This window comes from Trachypithecus francoisi, unplaced genomic scaffold, assembly GCF_009764315.1.
Source record: "Trachypithecus francoisi isolate TF-2019V2 unplaced genomic scaffold, Tfra_2.0 Lachesis_group13, whole genome shotgun sequence".
Taxonomy (NCBI): Eukaryota; Metazoa; Chordata; class Mammalia; order Primates; family Cercopithecidae; genus Trachypithecus; species Trachypithecus francoisi.
In genome coordinates, this window is record NW_022681458.1 from 83526164 (window position 1) to 83549891 (window position 23728).

Sequence of the window (23728 nt, forward strand, 5' to 3'; positions counted from 1 at the left end):
ATGTAGAAAAAAAGAAAAATATTTCGATGACCCTAGGAAGCCAATAGTTTTCAGGTAGCACAAGAAAAAATATTTTAACTGGACCGGGAGCGGTGGCTCACGCCTGTGATCCCAGCACTTTGAGAGGCCAGTGAGGGTGGATCACGAGGTCAGGAGATCGAGACCATCCTGGCTAACACAGTGAAACCCCGTCTCTACTAAAAATACAAAAAATTAGCCGGGTGTGGTGGCGGGCGCCTGTAGTACCAGCTACTTGGGAGGCTGAGGCAGGAGAATGGCGTGAACCTGAGAGACCGCGCTTGCAGTAAGCCAAGATTGCGCCATTGCACTCCAGCCTGGGAGACAGAGCGAGACTCTGTTAAAAACAAAAAAAAAATTTGTAACTGGCCTTCTAAAGGTCAAATACCCAGAGAGATGTTTAATATGATTCTTATAGTAGATTTGCTTAGCTCTGAGAGTTTTATATTTCCAATCTTAAAATTAAGAGTTAACCTTGTGAGATTTTTATGGTTTTTTTTTTTTTAATTGTAAGAGTTAATGCAACAGTTTGAAGGTTCAGTAAATTTAGGCTTTTTTTTTTCTTTTTTTTTTTTAATTATACTTTAAGTTCTAGGGTACATGTGCATAACGTGCAGGTTTGTTACGTATGTATACTTGTGTTAGGCTTTATTTTTGTCACTTGTAGTTTAAGTGTTTTCTTTTGTTTTTGAGACAGCATTTTGCTCTTGTTGCCCAGGATGGAGTGCAATAGTGCGATCTAGGCTCACTGAAACCTCCGCCTCCTGGGTTGAAGTGATTCTCCTGCCTCAGCCTCCCGAGTTGCTGGGATAACAGACTGCCGCCACCACGCCCAGCTCATGTTTTGTATTTTTAATAGAAACCGGGTTTCACCATGTTGGCCAGGCTGGTCTTGAACTGCTGACCTCATGTGATCCACCTGCTTCGGCTTCCCAAAGTGCTGGGATTACAGGTATGAGCCACTGCGCCCGGCCCAAGTGTTTTAAATAATAAAGTAATAGTATGTAAAGCTCAGCTAAGAGATGCAGTTATTTCTCTGACTGCAATTCTTGCTGGGTGAATGAGCAAGCCCAGAAGAAAGAACCTCATGCCTGGTGTGGTGGTGATGTGTTATTTATCATTTCTTAAAAAAAAAAAAAAACTCGGGGGCGCGGTGGCTCAAGCCTGTAATCCCAGCACTTTGGGAGGCCGAGACGGGCGGATCACGAGGTCAGGAGATCGAGACCACCCTGGCTAACACGGTGAAACCCCGTCTCTACTAAAAAATACAAAAAACTAGCCAGGAGAGGTGGCGGGCGCCTGTAGTCCCAGCTACTCGGGAGGCTGAGGCAGGAGAATGGCATAAACCCGGGAGGCGGAGCTTGCAGTGAGCTGAGATCCAGCCACTGCAGTCCAGCCTGGGCCACAGAGCAAGACTCTGTCTCAAAAAAAAAAAAAAAAAACCAAAAAAAACAAACAAAAACTCACCAGAAAGACTCTTTTGGGAAAAAAACAGTCAATTAATTACATTGGTAATGTATTGCAATTTAACAACATTAAAACTATTCACATTTATTTATATTGTGGCAAAATATACATAGCAAAAGTTATTTTTATTAGCTAGGCGTGGTGGCGTGTGCCTGTAGTCCTCGCTACTCCAGCGGCTGAGGTGAGAGAATCGCTTGAACCCAGGAGTTTGAGGCTGCAGTGAGCTAGGATTGCACTACTGTACTCCACCCTGAGTGACTGAGTGACCCGGTCTCAAAAAAAAAAAGTTAACCCTTTTAGATGACATTAAGAACATTAGAAACCATGCACTTTTAAGTAATTAACAATTAAAATAGCCTAGTGTATGTACCTCCCCTTCCTCCTTCTCCCAGCATCTTTCAGAGCACAAATGCCAGTTGGTCAACAACTATTGCTCATTTAAGCTTAGGTCTGGGTTGAAGAGGGTGATGTGTTTTAAGTGGTGTTGATAAACACTTAGGCCAAATATCTTTTTTATATGCCTGAAATCCAGCTGTCAGCTAAGGAATCTTATCCAATGACAACTTCTGGCTCTATAGCATAACTATCTGTAAAGAATGTAATTAATTATATATAAATGATAGATACCCTGCTGGATGGGACAGTGTGTTAATTGTTGGGTTTTTAACAGCTTATTTTTCCTAACTGATCTAATATTAATATCTTCAGCACAGTGCCTCTCTGTCTTCCTAACATAATTTTAACTTGCCCACAACATTTTCCTTTCATGAATAATTTATATTTGAAGACCTCACCATTGCTTCAGGGTAATTTTTAATACAGACATTGAAAGTACCTTTGACTCCAATAACATATTTTCCAATAAAAATAGTTTTATCTTACCTTTTAAAAAAAATATGTTTGTAGTTGATGTTGCTTGTCATTGCTTTTCTGGTTTAAGTTTTACAGATTTTAATGTGTTTATACTGATTTGCCCTGTGCAAAAATATGAAGATATGTGGACTTTGGTTTGTAATTTAAGCTTGAACATACCAGTTAAAATGTTTAAGGGAGGGTATTTAAATCCTCCCTTGCTTTTAGACAGTGTATCTCAGTTCATAGCATATAAATGAGATTTTATTTCTGTAGGCATCAGTTGTCCTTTCTCTCTAGATCTGTTATAGCCATTTATTCTCTTTTTACTGTATCAAGATGCTGTTAGAGACTGTGGTATAAAGTAAAAGATACTCTGGAATGAAAACCCACTTTCTGCTTTTATTTCAGATGTGGTAGTGTTAAAGATGGTTCCTTGGCGGCATGTGCATTTTCTCCTAATGGAAGCTTCTTTGTCACTGGCTCCTCATGTGGTGATTTAACAGTGTGGGATGATAAAATGAGGTGTCTGCATAGTGAAAAAGCACATGATCTTGGAATTACCTGCTGCGATTTTTCTTCACAGCCAGTTTCTGGTTGGTTATTTTATTCTTTTAAGCGCTAGAAATTCCTGTTTATAATTTGTGCTGTATATGACTTGTTGTTCTTTTATTCTTCTGTATGTTATCATTAGTAGAGTGAGGAGCCCTCTTAATTTATTCCTGTAAAGGGATTATCCTTCTCTCTTTTTTGACCAAAATGAAATCTGAAAAAATATATGAGAAAATCACATTCTTTTCTTTTTTGTGGGGGGGAGGGAGGGGGCTTGGAGTTTCCTGCAAGAAAATTACATCCTTTATTATATGCAGGGGGTGACTCAAATTGGTACAACAGATTCAGATTCCTTGGATACGGCAATTTAGAGGACCTAACCCTATTGACAGGATTGCGGTTAAAAAAAAGAAAAAAACACTATGTTGCTATTGAAGTAGAAATGTAAACTTTAAAAATTGGAAATGGAAGCTATGTTTTCCATTTACTAATTTAATCTTCCAAAAGCTAAATTTGTAAAATGTTTGCCAACAGAATTGATTTTTTAGAAATAAACAGAGCTCCTGAATATAGTCTCTTGGTTTTAAATAGGTACAGTGAATTGAAAAGTTCTTTCTTTAAAGTTTTCATTTTCCGTGTTAGTGGATGGGAGTTCTGTAGCTCTTGTCCCCCTGCAGTCTTGTTGCCAGACCAGTGCTGTCCGTAACAATGTACTGCAGGGCACTTAGGAAAATTTAAAATGTTGTAGTAGTAGATGAAATTAATTTTAACAGTATATCCCAGTATATAATGTAATTTCAATAATTGATAATAAAAATTATTAAGATACTTTATCTTTTGTACTAAGTCTTTGAAATCTGGTATGTATGTTATAGATAGTACATTTCAATTTGGACTAGCTGCATTTCAAGTCTTTGGTACCCACATATGGCCAGTCACTGCCTTATTGGACAAAACAGGTCCACAGAGTAGACAGGAAGATTGTGGTATTTCCTCCTTTTCAAGCCCATCAGTGGCTTGTTAATATATGATTAAGATCCCAGATCCCTAAAGCAAAACATGTTCTGCTTCCCCCTAATCTCAAATTGCTCTTGGCCTCATGCATTTTTTGCCACATTGACCTTCTTTAATTCCTGGAATGTTTCTAAGATTTTTCCAAGGGTTTTACGTGCAGACCCTTTACCTGGTTTGCTGTTATGTCCTTTAGAATTTGGCTGAAAATCACTAAAGATAAGCCTCTCCTGCTCTTAACTCCTATACTAAATCTGTATAATTTTGATATAGTCTTTTATTTGCATGCTTTATTTTTCTTTTATAATACTATCACAAGTTTTAATTCTATATTTATATGGATAATATTTAATGGTGTTTTTCCTATTAGCTTGTAAGCTCCAGGCAGGCAGGGCCTGGATCTCTTTTCTTCATTGTACCTGATACAGAGTAGGCCTTGAAATGTAGATTGATGAGTAAGATTCCTTTTAATGATTTGCTGAAATAATAGATTTTCTTTTCATAAACCCATTCTTATGTTAAACTGCCTCCCTAATTTAATTAAGACAGTTATTCTTTTAATATATTGTTCTGTACTATTTTACTCTAAGGACAGCTTGTAACAAGTCACTGCTTCCATTTCTGTGATCCTTCTCCACATCTTGTAGGCACTCAATGAATCTGGTGAATTATATAAGTGTGGAGAGATCTAGGTTCCTTTTTTGGTTCTAAATGATCTGAAGATAGATTTCCAATGAAAAGACCACTATATTAGTTTTAATATTAGAATGAAAATAAGGGCTTTTTTGTCCTGCATTTAGAGAGATTGGCAGCTTCTGGGGTCAGGAAAGGCTCACTAAACCAGGCAGAGAATTCTAGACGAGACTCTGAAATGACACCCACATCCCCACCCTGCCTTTAGAACATATTGTACACTTCTTTCGGTGTAGTTTTAATCTTCGTGCCTTCTTCAGTTTCTTCAGTGTTGCTGTTGAAATATGTCTTAACCTTATGAGTAAATTCTCTGAAACAAATTGATACATGCTTTAAAGTGATTATTGTAGGAATTTGTGGGAACAACTGTATTTAGAAGACAAAGTGTATAATTTAAATTTGTTTAATTTGGTATTTGTTATTATCTGTAAATACTTATGACATATTAACTCATCTTGTGACATTTTGCTGAAATAAGGAAAAATAATCCTGTTTGCACCTGAGAGTAAATAATCATTTCTCTCCAGTTTTTAAATGATAAAGTGTGGGTTATTAGGTTATTATAATTTAAATATTTTTCCTGAAGAAAAGTATGTTTCTAAATATTATATTTAGATACTGAACATAAGTACATTTTTAAGCTATGTAATTTTCCATTGTCTTAGCTGAATTTTCACTACTTAAAGAACTTTAGAATTAACTTCAAAGGATCTATTTAGTTAAGAAACGATGAAAAAAATAGGTTTGGTAATTAGGTCTAATACAGAAATATTTTGCTCTCAGCCGTTTATTGAATAAAATGGTTTGCCTTAAAAAGACAGTAATTATCAGGAATTGCTTGTATCCCTCAAGATCTCTCTTAGAAAGGATACATTTTGGGTAAACCTATGCTACAGAAAAAACGAAAATGCTATTGAAATATGGAAGTCCCATGGAGTTAGAAAAACTTTCAGTGAAATGGAATTTAATTCGTTGTTCGTTAGTAAAGTGTTTGTACTTTCAGAGAGGCAGAGTCCATAGAAAAAATTTACATGCCCAGGTGTATACATTTGTTAAATTTTATATACTGAATATTTGGTAAGCCAGAGTGCAATCTCAAGATGGATATTAGATTTCTGTTTTGGTGACAGGGTCTTGCTCTGTCATCCAGGCTGGAGTGCAGTGATGTGATCATAGCTCATTGCAGCCTCAAACTTCTGGGCTTAAGGGGATCCCCTGCCTCGGCCTCCTAGGTAGCTACAACTACAGATGTGTGCCACCACACCCGGCTAATGTAACAAAATTTTTTGTAGAGACAGGGTCTTACCATATTCCCCAGCCTAGTCTCAAACTCTTGGTGTCAGCCTCTCGAAGTGCTAGGATTATAGGCTTCAGCCACCATGCCCAGCCTGTTTCTGAATTGTGCTTTACTGCTTATGAATGCCAAAACTTACTTGATGAAACTACATGTGATAATTAGGTACCACTTGTGTAAAATTGCATTGATGATATAAATATTTACATTATCCAAAATTGTTTAGGAACTTAATCTAGTAGATATATAATGATACACTAAAATGAAGTAAGTGTAAAGTAGTAGCGCTTCTGGGACACCATTTAACTGATTACTTTCCCTCAGTAATGTAATATTTTCAACCAAATGGAGTGAATTGATGTTATTTTTGATTTCTATAATTCCAGCTTTTGGCTTGATTAAATCAAATGGAAAAAAATTCCCATTTTTCCATGTGAACAACAGACCAGGCTTTTAAGAAATTGATAAGACCTTAGGCCGGTGCTGTGGCTCATGCCTGTAATCCTAGCACTTTGGGAGGCTGAGGCAGGCGGATCATGAGGTCAGGAGTTCAAGACCAGCCTGGCCAACATGGTGAAACCCCATCTCTACTAAAAATACAAAAATTAGCTAGGCGTGGTGGCGTATGCCTGTAATCTCAGCTACTTGGGAGGCTAAGGCAGGAGAATTGCTTGAACCTGGGAGGCGGAAGTTGCGGTGAGCTGAGATCGCACCATTGCACTCCAGCCTGGGCATCAGAGTGAGACTCTGTCTCAAAAAAAAAAAAAAAAAAAAAAAAAAAGGAAGAAATTGCTATGACCTTAAAAAAAGGTTGGGGATGATTAAACATTTAACACTGTCAAAGTAACTGACATTTCTTCCTAATTTTTCCCATCAATGCTAGCGTCACAGACTCTAAAATTGGGTTACAGGATGCTCTATTTAGTGGCTCAGTATTGGTTCTTGCAGCCTTGAGTTCTATTCTTTGAGGAATGTAAATGAAAGGTGTTTTATTGTAGCAACTTGAGGACTAATAATCCTATATAGTACCTTGTTTAAAAGAAATTCTTTAATCAACATTTTGTTAAATGGTATAAGTTAACTAATAGCTTGTGAACATGGTTTAAATGAGTAGAATTAATAGATCTCAGTTTAAGAAATGGAAATTTTAGGGGGATTTCAGTGTTTTACAAATTCTCTGTATTTATTTTTAACAAATTGTAGATGGAGAACAAGGTCTTCAGTTTTTTCGATTGGCATCATGTGGTCAGGATTGCCAAGTCAAAATTTGGATTGTTTCTTTTACCCATATCTTAGGTATGTATGCTAAGTAGCACTTCTCTAAAATTATTTGTGGTCTGGATAAAATTTCTGTTTAATCTTTTTACTTAAGGTACCCTGAGTATCTAAAAATAAGTACAAAAATATAGTTTAAGAAACTTTTAATCAAAGTAATACACATGATTGAAAAATCAGATGCTCATTGCTGATCATGACCTCACCCATGCTACTGCCATGCACATTTCTGCTCACCAGAGGGGACCACTTTGCACTTGATTTCAACTCCTTTGGTGGTTTTCACAGTTTCTGTAAACATTGTTTATACCACTATATTTTTTATTTATTCACTGTAGGTACTGCTTTTTGTTAGCGTGTGGGTCTTTTTCCTTCCATTGTACTATTCAGTCAGGAAGCTTACTTTGTGCAGTTTTGGAATAAAGTATTCTGTTATGTTATTTCTTTCATCCTTCTCTCTTTTTACAACTTCCATTAATTGAATGTTGGGCCTCCTGAATTGATTCTCTTTTTTCTCCCCGACATTCCTCTCTCTTTTCTTATACTTTAGGGAAAAATTTCTCTGCTTTTTCTCTTAACCTTTTTTTGAATCTTTTATCTCGTTAATCGTATTTTCAGATTCTGAAAGCTCACCATCTTCTTTGTTTCCTTTTCATAGTGTCCGTTATAAAGGTAAACTCTCAAAACTCTCAGGATGTCTTTTAGGAGTTTTTGCTTTGTTTTTAAGTTCCCTCCTGTTTTCTGAGCTTTGTTTGCAGTCGAGTCCCCTTTTTGCTTAGTATTCTGTTTGCATTTAAGAATTAGACAATAATGTTTAGAAGCTCTGTGCACAGGGGTGGTTTGTTAGTGCTGGCTTCCCTCTAGGATGAGGAGGTGGGTAATTGGCCCTTCTGGGTGAGGGACTGGGGACTTGGGGAGTAGATACTGTGTCACCCTAGGGCTTCCCAGGCAGTTGTTTGTTTGAAAGGTATCACCGGGGATAATGCTTGGCTTTTGTGCAGCATACTAAGAGTGAAGCTGGGGAGAGATTGGAGGTAGATGCCAAATGATCTGTATACAGTCAGTCAATTTTTCTCTTTTCAGGTCTATGTCTGTGTCATTCTGATTTTCCTTTTTCCTGGCTATTGATATTCTGGAACCTTGAGGTATTTTCTTCCTACCCTTTCCACCTCCTCTCCCTGGTCTTGCCCTGGCTAATTTTTAAATTTTTTATAGAGACAGTGTCTCAGTTTGTTTCTCAGGATGGTCTCGAACTCCTGGCCTCAAATAATCCTCCCACCTTGGCCTCCCAAAATGCTGGAATTACAGGCGTGAGCCACTGCACTTGGCCAGTCTTGGGGTGTTTCCTGGGACAGAATAACTTTCTTGGCTGTACCCCCGTCTCTTTGTACACTGGGCTGTTATTCTTTTATACTTCATTACTTAATGTGCTTTCTGCCTTCCCAAAGTTGATTTAGTGTCTGGTTTGCTGATGCCCCTCTTCCCACTCTCTTTACCAGTGTACATTTCTGTCTTTATTCCTTCATTGACATTTTCATGAGAATCTGAAATATTGTGGTCATCTTGATTGATTCAGGAGCCTCAAAATATTATTATTTGTTACCTAGTACACTTCAGTTAAATGACAAACTACATTTTTCTTGTTCATAATTATCCTAGTGTATAGTGTATAGAGAAGAACCTTTTATCAGGAAATAAATATGTTCCTTTGATAATTGTTCAAAAGTAAAGCCTTTCACATGTTTACTGGAAAATATGTTGACACTGACTTTTTAACAAAAACATTCATGACAGTTTATAAACATGCAGTTAAAACCTTTTCATAAGGCTGGGCATGGTGACTCACGCCTGTAATCCCAGCACTTGGGAGGCTGAGGCAGGGGGATCACTTGAGGTCAGGAGTTCCATACCAGCCTGGCCAATGTGGTGAAACCCTGTCTCGACAAAACTACAAAAATTAGCCAGGTGTGGTGGTGCACAGCTATAGTTCCAGCTTCTTGGGAGGCTGAGGCAGGAGAATCACTTGAACCCAGGAGGTGGAGGTTGCAGTGAGCCGAGACTGCACCACTGCACTGCAGCCTGGGTGACAGAAGGAGACCCTCTGAAAAAAAAAAATAATAATAAAACCTTTTTGTAAAGCATTTATCACCATTTGTACCTTATTTGCTTATTTGTAGGGAGGAGTAGAGAGACATATGGGTCTTATACTTGAGGACATAACCTATTCTTATGGTTGTATTAAAGTTTTGTAGTCTTAATTTGGTTTGCACCTTAATATGTTTGCTTTGTTTGATTAATCATGCCTACTTATTGCTCTGTTCCCAGTTAGAATGAAAGCCTTTTGAAGTTCGTCATTGTATTTCTAGCACTTGTATTTCTAGCATGGTGCCTTTAGTGTGTGTCTCTGCTTTCCCAGATAAAAATATTTTTTTTTCCTGTTTTGAGCTTGAAACTTTTACTTACTCTGATGACCTTTTTCTTTAGTTAAATGCTTGTTATCCTCACTAAAAGACATTTAACACTTCAAAAAAGGTTTTATTGTGTTTGATGTAGTTATAAATTTCCCTTGTGTATTTCCTTTTCCTTTCCCCCAACCCCTGCCAATTTCTTATTATTTATTTTTATAGGTTGTCACCAAAATGTATTGAATTCCCTTAGTATACTTTTAAAATAGTTGTGATATTTATGTTTAGTAATTCTAAAAGCATAAAAGGGAATATACCCTTTTTTATACTTTGTAGGAGTGTTATAAAGATAATATTGGAATTACAAGATGTGTAAATTACCATTGATTATTTACAGGATGACAAAATATTTTTAAGTGCCAGATTTAAAAAATTATAAGCATTTTTTAAAGTCTTTTGTGCAATTGGCGTATTTTGTTTTTATCAGACACCAAAATTGTGGTATAGTTTAAACGTCTAAAAATTTTGGTAGTTATGAAATTACCCCATCTAGCCTTTGTTGAGCTGCTTTTTTTTTTTTTTATTATACTTTAAGTTCTAGGGTACATGTGCATAACGTGCAGGTTTGTTACATATGTATACTTGTGCCATGTTGGTGTGCTGCACCCATCAACTCGTCAGCACCCATCAATTCATCATTTATATCAGGTATAACTCCCAATGCAATCCCTCCCCCCGCCCCCCTCCCCATGATAGGCCCCGATGTGTGATGTTCCCCTTCCCGAGTCCAAGTGATGTCATTGTTCAGTTCCCACCTATGAGTGAGAACATGCGGTGTTTGGTTTTCTGTTCTTGTGATAGTTTGCTGAGAATGATGGTTTCCAGCTGCATCCATGTCCCTACAAAGGATGCAAACTCATCCTTTTTTATGGCTGCATAATATTCCATGGTGTATATGTGCCACATTTTCTTAATCCAGTCTGTCACAGATGGACATTTGGGTTGATTCCAAGTCTTTGGTATTGTGAATAGTGCCGCAGTAAACATACGTGTGCATGTGTCTTTATAGCAGCATGATTTCTAATCCTTTGGGTATATACCCAGTAGTGGGATGGCTGAGTCATATGATACATCTAGTTCTAGATCCTTGAGGAATCGCCATACTGTTTTCCATAATGGTTGAACTAGTTTACAATCCCACTAACAGTGTAAAAGTGTTCCTATTTCTCCACAACCTCTCCAACACCTGTTGTTTCCTGATTTTTTAATGATTGCCATTCTAACTGGTGTGAGATGGAATCTCATTGTGGTTTTGATTTGCATTTCTCTGATGGCCAGTGATGATGAGCATTTTTTCATGTGTCTGTTGGCTGTATGAATGTCTTCTTTTGAGAAATGTGTGTTCATATCCTTTGCCCACTTTTCGATGGGGTTGTTTGCTTTTTTCTTGTAAATTTGTTTGAGTTCTTTGTAGATTCTGGATATTAGCCCTTTGTCAGATGAGTAGATTGCAAAAATTTTCTCCCATTCTGTAGGTTGCCTGTTCACTCTGATGGTAGTTTCTTTTGCTGTGCAGAAGCTCTTTAGTTTAATTAGATCCCATTTGTCAATTTTGGCTTTTGCTGCCGTTGCTTTTGGTGTTTTAGTCATGAAGTCCTTGCCCATGCCTATGTCCTGAATGGTACTACCTAGGTTTTCTTCTAGGGTTTTTTTTTTTTTTTTTTTTTTTGAGAGCAGAGTCTCGCTGTGTCGCCCAGGCTGGAGTGCAGTGGCGCGATCTCTGCTCACTGCAAGCTCCGCCCCCGGGTTCCCGCCATTCTCCCGCCTCAGCCTCCGAGTAGCTGGGACTACAGGCGCCCACCACCGCGCCCGGCTAGTTTTTTGTATTTTTAGTAGAGACGGGGTTTCACCGTGTTAGCTAGGGTTTTTATGGTGTTAGGTCTAACATTTAAGTCTCTAATCCATCTTGAATTAATTTTCGTATAAGGAGTAAGGAAAGGATCCAGTTTCAGCTTTCTACTTATGGCTAGCCAGTTTTCCCAGCCCCATTTATTAAATAGGAAATCCTTTCCCCATTTCTTGTTTCTCTCAGCTTTGTCAAAGATCAGATGGCTGTAGATGTGTGGTATTATTTCTGAGGACTCTGTTCTGTTCCATTGGTCTATATCTCTGTTTTGGTACCACTACCATGCTGTTTTGGTTACTGTAGCCTTGTAGTATAGTTTGAAGTCAGGTAGCGTGATGCCTCCAGCTTTGTTCTTATGACTTAGGATTGTCTTGGCAATGCGGGCTCTTTTTTGGTTCCATATGAACTTTAAAGCCGTTTTTTCCAATTCTGTGAAGAAACTCATTGGTAGCTTGATGGGGATAGCATTGAATCTATAAATAACTTTGGGCAGTATGGCCATTTTCACGATATTGATTCTTCCTATCCGTGAGCATGGTATGTTCTTCCATTTGTTAGTGTCCTCTTTGATTTCACTGAGCAGTGGTTTGTAGTTCTCCTTGAAGAGGTCCTTGACATCCCTTGTAAGTTGGATTCCTAGGTATTTTATTCTCTTTGAAGCAATTGTGAATGAAAGTTCATTCCTGATTTGGCTCTCTGTTTGTCTGTTACTGGTGTATAAGAATGCTTGTGATTTTTGCACATTAATTTTGTATCCTGAGACTTTGCTGAAGTTGCTTATCAGCTGAAGGAGATTTTGGGCTGAGACAATGGGGTTTTCTAAATATACAATCATGTCATCTGCAAACAGGGACAATTTGACTTCTTCTTTTCCTAACTGGATACCCTTGATTTCTTTCTCTTGCCTGATTGCCCTAGCCAGAACTTCCAACACTATGTTGAATAGGAGTGGTGAGAGAGGGCATCCCTGTCTTGTGCCAGTTTTCAAAGGGAATTTTTCCAGTTTTTGCCCATTCAGTATGATATTGGCTGTGGGTTTGTCATAAATCGCTCTTATTATTTTGAGGTACATTCCATCAATACCGAATTTATTGAGCGTTTTTAGCATGAAGGGCTGTTGAATTTTGTCAAAAGCCTTTTCTGTATCTATTGAGATAATCATGTGGTTCTTGTCTTTGGTTCTGTTTATATGCTGGATTACGTTTATTGATTTGCGAGTGTTTAACCAGCCTTGCATCCCAGGGATGAAGTCCACTTGATCATGGTGGATAAGCTTTTTGATGTGCTGCTGAATCCGGTTTATCAGTATTTTATTGAGGATTTTTGCATCGATGTTCATCAGGGATATTGGTCTAAAATTCTCTTTTTTTGTTGTGTCTCTGCCAGGCTTTGGTATTAGGATGATGTTGGCCTCATAAAATGAGTTAGGGAGGATTCCCTCTTTTTCTATTGATTGGAATAGTTTCAGAAGGAATGGTACCAGCTCCTCCTTGTACCTCTGGTAGAATTCAGCTGTGAATCCATCTGGTCCTGGACTTTTTTTGGTTGGTAGGCTATTAATAATTGCCTCACTTTCAGAGCCTGCTATTGGTCTATTCAGGGATTCAGCTTCTTCCTGGTTTAGTCTTGGAAGAGTGCAAGTGTCCAGGAAATTATCCATTTCTTCTAGATTTTCTAGTTGATTTGCGTAGAGGTGTTTATAGTATTCTCTGATGGCAGTTTGTATTTCTGTGGGGTCCGTGGTGATATCCCCTTTATCATTTTTTATTGCATCTATTTGATTCTTCTCTCTTTTCTTCTTTATTAGTCTTGCTAGTGGTCTGTCAATTTTGTTGATTTTTTCAAAAAACCAACTCCTGGATTCATTGATTTTTTTGGAGGGTTTTTTGTGTCTCTATCTCCTTCAGTTCTGCTCTGATCTTAGTTATTTCTTGCCTTCTACTAGCTTTTGAATGTGTTTGCTCTTGCTTCTCCAGTTCTTTTAATTGTGATGTTAGAGTGTCAATTTTAGATCTTTCCAGCTTTCTCTTGTGGGCATTTAGTGCTATAAATTTCCCTCTACACACTGCTTTAAATGTGTCCCAGAGATTCTGGTATGTTGTATCTTTGTTCTCATTGGTTTCAAAGAACATGTTTATTTCTGCCTTCATTTCGTTATGTACCCAGTAGTCATTCAGGAGCAGGTTGTTCAGTTTCCATGTAGTTGAGCGGTTTTGATTGAGTTTCTTAGTCCTGAGTTCTAGTTTGATTGCACTGTGGTCTGAGAGACAGTTTGTTATAATTTCTGTTCTTTTACATGTGCTGAGGAGTGCTTTACTTCCAATGATGTGGTCAATTTTGGAATAAGTGCGATGTGGTGCTGAGAAGAATGTATATTCTGTTGATTTGGGGTGGAGAGTTCTATAGATGTCTATTAGGTCCGCTTGGTGCAGAGATGAGTTCAATTCCTGGATATCCTTGTTAACTTTCTGTCTCGTAGATCTGTCTAATGTTGACAGTGGAGTGTTGAAGTCTCCCATTATTATTGTATGGGAGTCTAAGTCTCTTTGTAAGTCTCTAAGGACTTGCTTTATGAATTTGGGTGCTCCTGTATTGGGTGCATATATATTTAGGAGAGTTAGCTCTTCCTGTTGAATTGATCCCTTTACCATTATGTAATATCCTTCTTTGTCTCTTTGATCTTTGATGGTTTAAAGTCTATTTTATCAGAGACTAGGATTGCAACCCCTGCTTTTTTTTGTTCTCCATTTGCTTGGTAGATCGTCCTCCATCCCTTTATTTTGAGCCTAGGCATGTCTCTGCATGTGAGATGGGTCTCCTGAATACAGCAGACTGATGGGTCTTGACTCTTTATCCAGTTTTCCAGTCTGTGTCGTTTAATTGGAGCATTTAGTCCATTAACATTTAAGGTTAATATTGTGATGTGTGAACTTGATCCTGCCATTATGATATTAACTGGTTATTTTGCTCGTTAGTTGATGCAGTTTTTTCCTAGCCTTGATGGTCTTTACATTTTGGCATGTTTTTGCAATGGCTGGTACCAGTTGTTCCTTTCCATGTTTAGGGCTTCCTTCAGGGTCTCTTGTAAGGCAGGCCTGGTGGTGACAAAATCTCTAAGCATTTGCTTATCTGTAAAGGATTTTATTTCTCCTTCACTTATGAAAGTTAGTTTGGCTGGATACAAAATTCTGAGTTTAAAATTGTTTTCTTCAAGAATGTTGAATATTGGCCCCCACTCTCTTCTGGCTTGTAGAGTTTCTGCCGAGAGGTCTGCTGTTAGTCTGATGGGCTTCCCTTTGTGGGTAACCCGACCTTTCTCTCTGGCTGCCCTTAAGATTTTTTCCGGCCGGGCGCGGTGGCTCAAGCCTGTAATCCCAGCACTTTGGGAGGCCGAGACGGGCGGATCACGAGGTCAGGAGATCGAGACCATCCTGGCTAACACAGTGAAACCCCGTCTCTACTAAAAATACAAAAACTAGCCGGGCGAGGTGGCGGGCGCCTGTAGTCCCAGCTACTCGGGAGGCTGAGGCAGGAGAATGGCGTGAGCCCGGGAGGCGGAGCTTGCAGTGAGCTGAGATCCGGCCACTGCACTCCAGTCCGGGCGACAGAGCGAGACTCCGCTTCAAAAAAAAAAAAAAAAGATTTTTTCCTTCATTTCAACTTTGGTGAATCTGGCAATTATGTGTCTTGGAGTTGCTCTTCTGGAGGAGTATCTTTGTGGTGTTCTCTGTATTTCCTGAATTTGAATGTTGGCCTGCCCTACTAGGTTGGGGAAGTTCTCCTGGATGATATCCTGCAGAGTGTTTTCCAACTTGGTTCCATTTTCCTTCTCACTTTCAGGCACCCCAATCAGACGGAGATTTGGTCTTTTTACATAATCCCATACTTCTTGCAGGCTTTGTTCATTTCTTTTTCTTCTTTTTTCTTTTGGTTTCTCTTCTCGCTTCATTTCATTCATTTGATCCTCAATTGCTGATACTCTTTCTTCCAGTTGATCGAGTCGGTTACTGAAGCTTGTGGATTTGTCACATATTTCTCGTGTCATGGTTTTCATCTCTGTCATTTCATTTGTGACCTTCTCTGCATTAATTATTCTAGCTATCAATTCTTCCACTCTTTTTTCAAGATTTTTAGTTTCTTTGCGCTGGGTATGTAATTCCTCCTTTAGCTCTCAGAAATTTGATGGACTGAAGTCTTCTTCTCTCATTTCGTCAAAGTCATTCTCTGACCAGCTTCGATCCATTGCTGGCAATGAGCTGCGCTCCTTTGCAGGGGGAGATGCGCTCTTATTTTTTGAATTTCCAGCTTTTCTGCCCTGCTTCTTCCCCATCTTTGTGGTTTTATCTTCCTCTGGTCTTTGATGATGGTGACGTACTGATGGGGTTTTGGTATAGGTGTCTTTCCTCTTTGATAGTTTTCCTTCTAATAGTCAGGACCCTCAGCTGCAGATCTGTTGGAGATTGCTTGAGATCCACTCCAGACCCTGTTTGCCTGGGTATCAGCAGCAGAGGTTGCAGAAGATAGAATATTGCTGAACAGCAAGTGTACCTGTCTGATTCTTACTTTGGAAGCTTCCTCTCAGGGGTGTACTCCACCCTGTGAGGTGTGGGGTGTCAGACTGCCCCTAGTGGGGGATGTCTCCCAGTTAGGCTACTCAGGGGTCAGGGACCCACTTGAGCAGGCAGTCTGTCTGTTCTCAGATCTCAGCCTCCGTGTTGGGAGATCCACTGCTCTCTTCAAAGCTGTCAGACAGAGTCGTTCGCGTCTGCACAGGCCTCTGCTGCTTCCCCTTTTGTTGTTTAGCTGTGCCCTGTCCCCAGAGGTGGAGTCTACAGAGACAGGCAGGTTTCCTTGAGCTGCTGTGAGCTCCACCCAGTTCGAGCTTCCCAGCGGCTTTGTTTACCTACTTAAGCCTCAGTAATGGCGGGCACACCTACCCCAGCCTCGCTGCTGCTGTTTCGGTTAGATCGCAGAGTGCTGTGCTAGCAATGAGGGAGGCTCCGTGGCCGTGGTTCCCTCCCGGCCAGGTGTGGTTATAATCTCCGGGTGTGCCCGTTTGCTTAAAGCGCAGTATTGGGGTGGGAATTACCCGATTTTCCAGGTGTTGTGTGTCTCAGTTCCCCTGGCTAGGAAAAGGGATTCCCTTCCCCCTTGCGCTTCCCAGGTGAGGCGATGCCTCGCCCTGCTTCAGCTCTGGCTGGTCAGGCTGCAGCAGCTGACCAGCACCGATTGTCCGGCACTCCCCAGTGAGATGACCCCAGTACCTCAGTTGAAAATGCAGAAATCACCGGTCTTCTGTGTCGCTCGCGCTGGGAGTTGGAGACTGGAGCTGTTCCTAATCCGAGCTGCTTTTTAAAATCCATTACTGAGCTTTTGAAATGTGAGACAGAGTGACAAACAGGAGAAGCCATGTTTGCTCCTTTCTGCTTGCCAGCATAATTTCACAAAACCCCCGACTCTGTGACAACGTGCAGCTCTCCGGAAGAATGCCTTGAAGACAAAACAGAGGAGAGCACAGAGTCCCTCATGTCTCTTGCCTGAGTCACTACATTCCTTAAAAGATAAACGAGCCCAGCCTTACCTTTTCTTACCTGAGATAACGTCTGGTGGGGTTAGTGATCACGTTTCTGCAATCTGTAACCGAATACACTTTAGTAATCTATAACCAGATGGACTCTTACACCCAGACCTTGATGTGATTCTGCTTTAATGTAACCTCTGTTTGATGTGATTTTGCACGTACTAAGCCTCTACCACCTGTATATAAGCAGGCTGAAGCACCACTTTCGAGTGGTCTCACAGACTGCCCTGTAGTTCCCAGGCCATAGGCCTTAGTCTATAGTCCTCAGAAAGACTTCTGAGTAAAACTACTTGAATTCTTTAAAAACTTACTTTTTTCTTTAGTCAACAGCAACCAGTTAATCACACTGCATCCCGATTATTTCTTTATAGATATCTGAACTGCATGAGGGTTTTTAATTTTTGTGTCCTTTAGGCACTCAAAGATTATTTGTTGAATAAACAAGTGAAATGACATTGACTTAAAAATCAGTTCTAAGCATGGTCACCTTTCTAATCTCTGTTACCTTGTTATTTGCAGGTTTTGAATTAAAATATAAAAGTGCAATGAGTGGGCACTGTGCTCCTGTTCTGGCTTGTGCTTTTTCCCATGATGGGCAGATGCTAGTCTCAGGGTAAGCTAGTTGGTTTAATTTTCCTAAACCATTTTTATATGAGATCAAACACACATACGGAAAAGTACGTGAAACCTCAAAGAATAGCTTGATGAACCACCGCAAAGGACAAGAAATAGAACATTGCTGGTTCTGACCCCGAAGCCCTCCCCTTCCAAGTGCCCCTTTTTGGTGACAACATGTTAGATCATATGCACTACTCCTGTTTTCTTTAAAACTGGCCTACAACAAATTATGCAATATGAATTATTTTGTCGGGCTTCCTGTACCCAACATTACACTTGTGACATTAATTCATATTATTGCCTGGAGCTGTGGCCCATTGATTTTCATTGCTGTGTAATATTCTATGGCGTGGATACATTATAATATATATAATAGTTCATTTTAATGTTAATGGTTATATGATTGTTTCTGGTTTGAGAGCATTACAATAATAATTCGATGAATCTATTGTATGTCCTGGTACACATGTTCATGCATTTCTGTAAGATAAATACATAGGAATGGCCTTGCTGAGTCATAGAATATGTGCATTTTCACCCTTGGCAGATAGCAAACAGTTTCCAAGTGGCTGAACAATTGCTACTTCTGTAGCAGTGTTGTTTTGTGTCCTAGTCTATACTTGGTATTGTGAGTTGTTAACATTTTAGCCGTTCTGATGAGTGTGTAGTGTTGCCTTACTATGGTTTTAATTTGCGTTTCCCCAGAACAAAGTGGTTGGAACCTTTTTAGAAGTTTATTAGCCGTATGTATTTTCTCTTCTATGAAGTGCCTGTTCATTTCTCCAGTCCATTTTTTTTCCTGGGTTTTTTTCTTATTGATTTGTTGTTATATATGTATATGTGTGTGTTTGTGTGTATTTTTATATTTGAGCCATTTGTTGCTAGTTGTAAATATCTTTTCCCACCCTCTAGATTTGCCTTTTCACAGTTAATAATTTTAGTGTAGTCAGCTGCTTTATGTTCTGAGGTCATGAAGATATTTTCCTGTATTATCTTCTAAGACCTTCGTTGTTTTGCCTTTCACACAATTGATTTATGTGTATCATGTACAGTAGGAATTCCATTTTATTCCTTTCTACGTGAATATCCAGTTGTCCTAGTACTATGTATTAAAAAGACCACTTTTCTCCTCCATTTTGTTGTACTCCTTTGTCAGAAATCACTGACAATATATTTGTGATTCTGTTTCTTAACCTGCTGCTTTGTTCTGTTTCTGTCCTTGCTCTAATATCATTCTGTCTTTCCCAGGCTTTATATTTTATCTATTCCTAGCTATTGACATTTTCATGTAAATTTTAGAATCAACTTGTTAAATTGCCCCAATTCCTGTCTCCACACACACAAACCTGTTTGGGTTTTAATTGGGATTATATAGAGTCTGATGAATTTGGGGAGAATTGACATCTTTATGATATTGGTCTTGTAATCTGAGAATATTGCATATTTCTTCATTTATCTTTGAATTTCAATAATTGTCTTCTATGTAGAAGTTCTCATCTTTTATTAGCCTTCTTTCTAGGCACTTGTTGTTAGTATATAAAAGAAGTGGCCAATATAAGGAAATATATAATGGAAATAAATTGGACTTATCTAGAAAATTTCTTATTATGGATGATATATATACGAAATCAGATCATTTGTGGATAATGATAGTTTTGTTCCTTCCTTTCTAATCCTTCTATCTTTGGTATCTTCTGTGCCTTACTGAACTGTTGATGCTACCAGGATAATAAAAGCAGTGATAACAGGCCTTATTGTCTGATTCCTCACTGCACAGGAAAAGCTTTCATTATATAATATGATCAATTTTGGGAGATAAGCTTTATTATTCTATTCCTTTTAGTTTACAAGAGCTTTTGTTGTTGTTTTTTTAATCATGCAAGGGTATTGTATTTCATCAGATGATTTTTCCTACATCTTTTGAGATGATATAATTTTTCTCTGTTACTCTCTTAGTGGAGTGAATTACAAGATTTTAAAATGTTAAACCAATCTTGCTTCGTTGGAACAAACACATTTTAGGATATATTATTGTTGTGTATTGCTATAGAGAAGTTAGTTTCATTCTAATTGTTGTTCCTTTGGATGTAATTCATGTGTTTTTCCCTGGCTGCTCATAAAATTTTCTGTTTTGAGGTTTTTGCACATCCACTTTGTATCTGCGTGTGAATTTCCTATTTAGTTTGCTTGGAATTCATTGAACTTCTTAAATCTGTGGAATGACATTTGGCGGGGCACAGTGGTTCATACCTGTAATCCCAGCACTTTGGGAGGCCAAGGCGGGCATATCATTTGAGCTCAGGAGTTCAAGACCAGCCTGACCAACATGGTGAAACCTCATCTCTACTAAAAATACAAAAATTAGCCAGGCATGGTGGTGGGCACCTGTAATTCCAGCTACTCAGGAGGCTGAGGCAGTAGAATTGCTTGAACCCAGGAGGCGGAGGTTGCAGCGAGCTGAGATCACACCACTGTACTCCAGCCTGGGTGACAGAGCAAGACTCCATCTCAAAAAAAAAAAAAAAAAAAAATCTGTGGAATGATATTTTACCACTTTTGGAAAATTCTTATTTATTATCTCTTCAAATATTGCCTCTGCTCCTTTCTTTCTGTCCTCTAATTCTGGGATTCCAATTAAATGCACATTACACCTTCTCACTGTAAACTTTATTCTCTCTTTTGTATTTATGCTTCTGGTTTTTTGTTTGTTTGTTTGTTTTTTCCTGTTTCCTGTGCTTCATTCTGGATTGTTTTCCCTTTCCTAATTCTTTCTTCAGCTAATATGATATTAAACTGGTCCATTGAATTCTTAATTTTGCTTATTTTATTTTTTGGTCCTAGTATTTCTTTTTTTTTTTTTTTTTTTTGAGACGGAGTCTGGCTCTGCCACCCAGGCTGGAGTGCAGTGGCCGGATCTCAGCTCACTGCAAGCTCCGCCTTTCGGGTTCACGCCATTCTCCTGCCTCAGCCTCCCGAGTAGCTGGGACTACAGGCGCCCGCCACCTCGCCCGGCTAGTTTTTTGTATTTTTTAATAGAGATGGGGTTTCAGCGTGTTAGTCAGGATGGTCTCAATCTCCTGACCTCGTGATCAGCCCGTCTCAGCCTCCCAAAGTGCTGGTATTACAGGCTTGAGGCACCGCGCCCGGCTGGTCCTAGAATTTCTATTTGGCAATTTTTTTCAGTGGTGTCACTCTATGATTTCCAGTTCTGTGTTGAAATTTTCAACCTTGGCTTTTATTTTTCAGAGCTTTATTCTGTTAGGCAATTGGCTGGAACATAGTTGCATGATTCAATTACTTTATACTCTTTTCCTTTTGAATACTTTTGTATATTTTCTCCTTGCCATTAGATTTTCTAAAACTTTCCTGTCTGATCTCACAGGTCATAGTATTCTGACCCACATTTATGACTCTTCATAGCAGCTTTCATTCCAGTTAAGATATTTAGGCTCCTAACCTCCACTTAGAATGTTTAGACTAAGGCTGATGGTTCTTTTTTCCATATGCTCCAATTCTTGCCAAACAGTCAGCCAAATTACTAGTTATGTTGTTGTTATTGTAGATGTGGCTCTTTCATCTCTAAAGATGAAGATTATTCATCATCAGAAAGTATTTATAGTAATTGTCTTTTGACCTAGAATTTAAATCATTGGAAAGTTTAAACAAATAAAGTTGAACTCTGCTGTGTTAGGGGCAGGTTAATTGACAAAATGATTATGTGCCCAGCTCTCTGCCAGTTGGAATAGGGCATAGAAAAGGAAGTATAAGACAGTGTTTGTGCTCTTGAAGACATTTTAAGTCCCCTCTTTTCTATTTAATAGTTGATGTTCATGGTGATGAACTAATAACACTGCAAGACCCTGACATGTACTTACCCTCTGAGTCATGGAGGAAGTGTTAAGTGATACTCAATATTGTTTTAAGTTCATTTTATAGCAGTATAATTCTTTGTCAGTTGTATATATGTGTGTCTTAGTTAACATTATATTTATGGAAATGTGTCTTTCCTAGTCATTCTGGATAAATGGAAGTTTACATTATCAAGTGCTTTTGGTATATGGTGTTACTCAAGGTCTCATTCAAATATTTTTCTGAATATTTTTAGTTTATTTGGACAAATAATACAGGCAAATGAATGAGAAATGTAAATTAATAAACTTAATAAACATTTAGTTTTTAGAAGAATCGACTGGCATATTTAAATCATACTTAGATGCAAACAGGTCAATTAATGATAGATTCTATTTGTGACTAAAAGTCATTGATAAGATAGAATGGATACATATGGGAAAGAGGGAGACTGAAAAAAAGTGAGTAGGATAAAAGGTGGCTGTATATGAATATAAGTGGCTAGAGATGAAAAGTGAATAAACAGCAGAATGCGGTTGTAGGTCAGAATGTGTACTAAGGGCTGGTGTGGTAGCTCATGCCTGTTAATTCCAACACTTTGAGAGGTCAAGGCAGAAGGATCACTTGAGACCAGGAGTTTGAGACCAGTCTGGACAACACAGTGAGACCCAGTCCCTACCAAAAAAAAAAATTAAAGAAATGAGCTGGGCATAGGGTTTTGTGCCTGTAGTCTCAGCTACTTGGGAGGCTGAGGCAGGAGAATCCCCTGAGCCCAGGAGTTTGAGGCTGCAGTGACCTATGGTCATGCCACTGCACTCCAGCCTGGGCAACAGAGTGAGAACTTGTCTCTTTAAAAGAAAAAAAAAAAAACAAAGAAAAAAGAGGTGTACTAAGGAAGGTGTGTAGGGCATAGTTGGGGTGGCCTTGGAAAAGGCAGTATAGAATTTCTGTGCAGATATGGGAAGATTGAGGAACAGAAAGAGCATTCCAGGAGGCAGGAAATTCTTGAGTAGATTAAAATGTATGATAAACATTCAAATAAATAAGGAGAAATGAGGCCGGAAAAACAGGTTGTAGAGATAATAGAGAACCTAGGATGGACCGGGCGTAGTGGCTTATGCCTGTAATCCCACCACTTTGGGAGGCTGAGGCAGGAGGATCACTTGCACCCAGGAATTTGAGACCAGCCTGGGCAACATAGGAAGACCTGGTCTCTACAAGTAATAAAAAGTTAGCCGAGCATGGTGGCGTGCACCTGTGGTCCTAGCTCCTCAGGAGGCTGAGGTGAGAGGATCACTTGAGCCCAGGCAGTGGAGGCTGCAGTGAGCCGTGATCGTGCCACTACACTCCAGCCTAGGCAACAGAGTGAAACCCTGACTCAAAACAAACAACAACAAAAAACCCCTGAGAACCTAGGATGGTGTTAGAACTTGTTCAAACCTTATATATTAAATTTAGGAGAACTTCTGAAACTTTTAAAGCAATTCTAACAGTCAAAGCCTAGCTATAGGAGACTAGTGTCTAGAGATGAATATAAGTGGCTAGAGATGAAAAGTGAATGGACAACAGAATGCGGTTATAGGTCAGAATAGAGAAGTGCAGAATTGAATCATGATTTAGGTCAGTGGTTCTTATAGTTTTTGGTCTTAAGATTCCTTGACACTCTTAGAAGTAAGATTCCTTGGCCGGGCGTGGTGGCTCACGCCTGTAATCCCAGCACTTTGGGAGGCCGAGGCAGGCAGATCATGAGGTGAGGAGATCAAGACCATCCTGGTTAACACAGTGAAACCCCGTGTCTACTAAAAATACAAAAAACTAGCCGGGCATGGTGGCGGGCGCCTGTAGTCGCAGCTACTTGGGAGGCTGAGGCAGGAGAATGGCGTGAACCCAGGAGGTAGAGATTGCAATGAGCCGAGATAGCGCCACTGCACTCCAGCCTGAGCGACAGAGCAAGACTCTGTCTCAAAAAAAAAAAAAAAAAAGTAAGATTCCTTGACACTCTTAAAAGTTATTACCCTAAAGAGCTTTTGCTTATATGGGTTACATCTATCACTTATTTATAATACTAGAAAATACAATTGAGAATATTCTGAAATATTTTAAATTCATTTAAAAGCAATAGATTATTGCATATTAGCTTTTTGAGGAAAAAGAAACAGTGAAAAAAGTGGCATTGTTCTAATAAAGCTTATAATTTTCTGAATTTT

At 39.0% G+C, this 23728-nt stretch overlaps 1 protein-coding gene across 9 annotated transcripts in view; it reads left to right on the forward strand.

Annotated features, from left to right (window-relative positions):
* The window catches only part of WDSUB1 (WD repeat, sterile alpha motif and U-box domain containing 1), a 68745-nt gene that overhangs the window by 11789 nt on the left and 33228 nt on the right, over positions 1–23728 (forward strand). For 8 of the 9 annotated variants that reach the window (XM_033231398.1, XM_033231404.1, XM_033231406.1 and 5 more), the window contains 3 exons: positions 2749–2933; positions 7091–7183; positions 17574–17667. In XM_033231398.1, the coding sequence (XP_033087289.1) occupies positions 2749–2933; positions 7091–7183; positions 17574–17667 (372 nt within the window). The remainder of the gene's footprint in view (positions 1–2748; positions 2934–7090; positions 7184–17573; positions 17668–23728) is intronic. The other variant, XM_033231407.1, reaches the window with a different exon arrangement.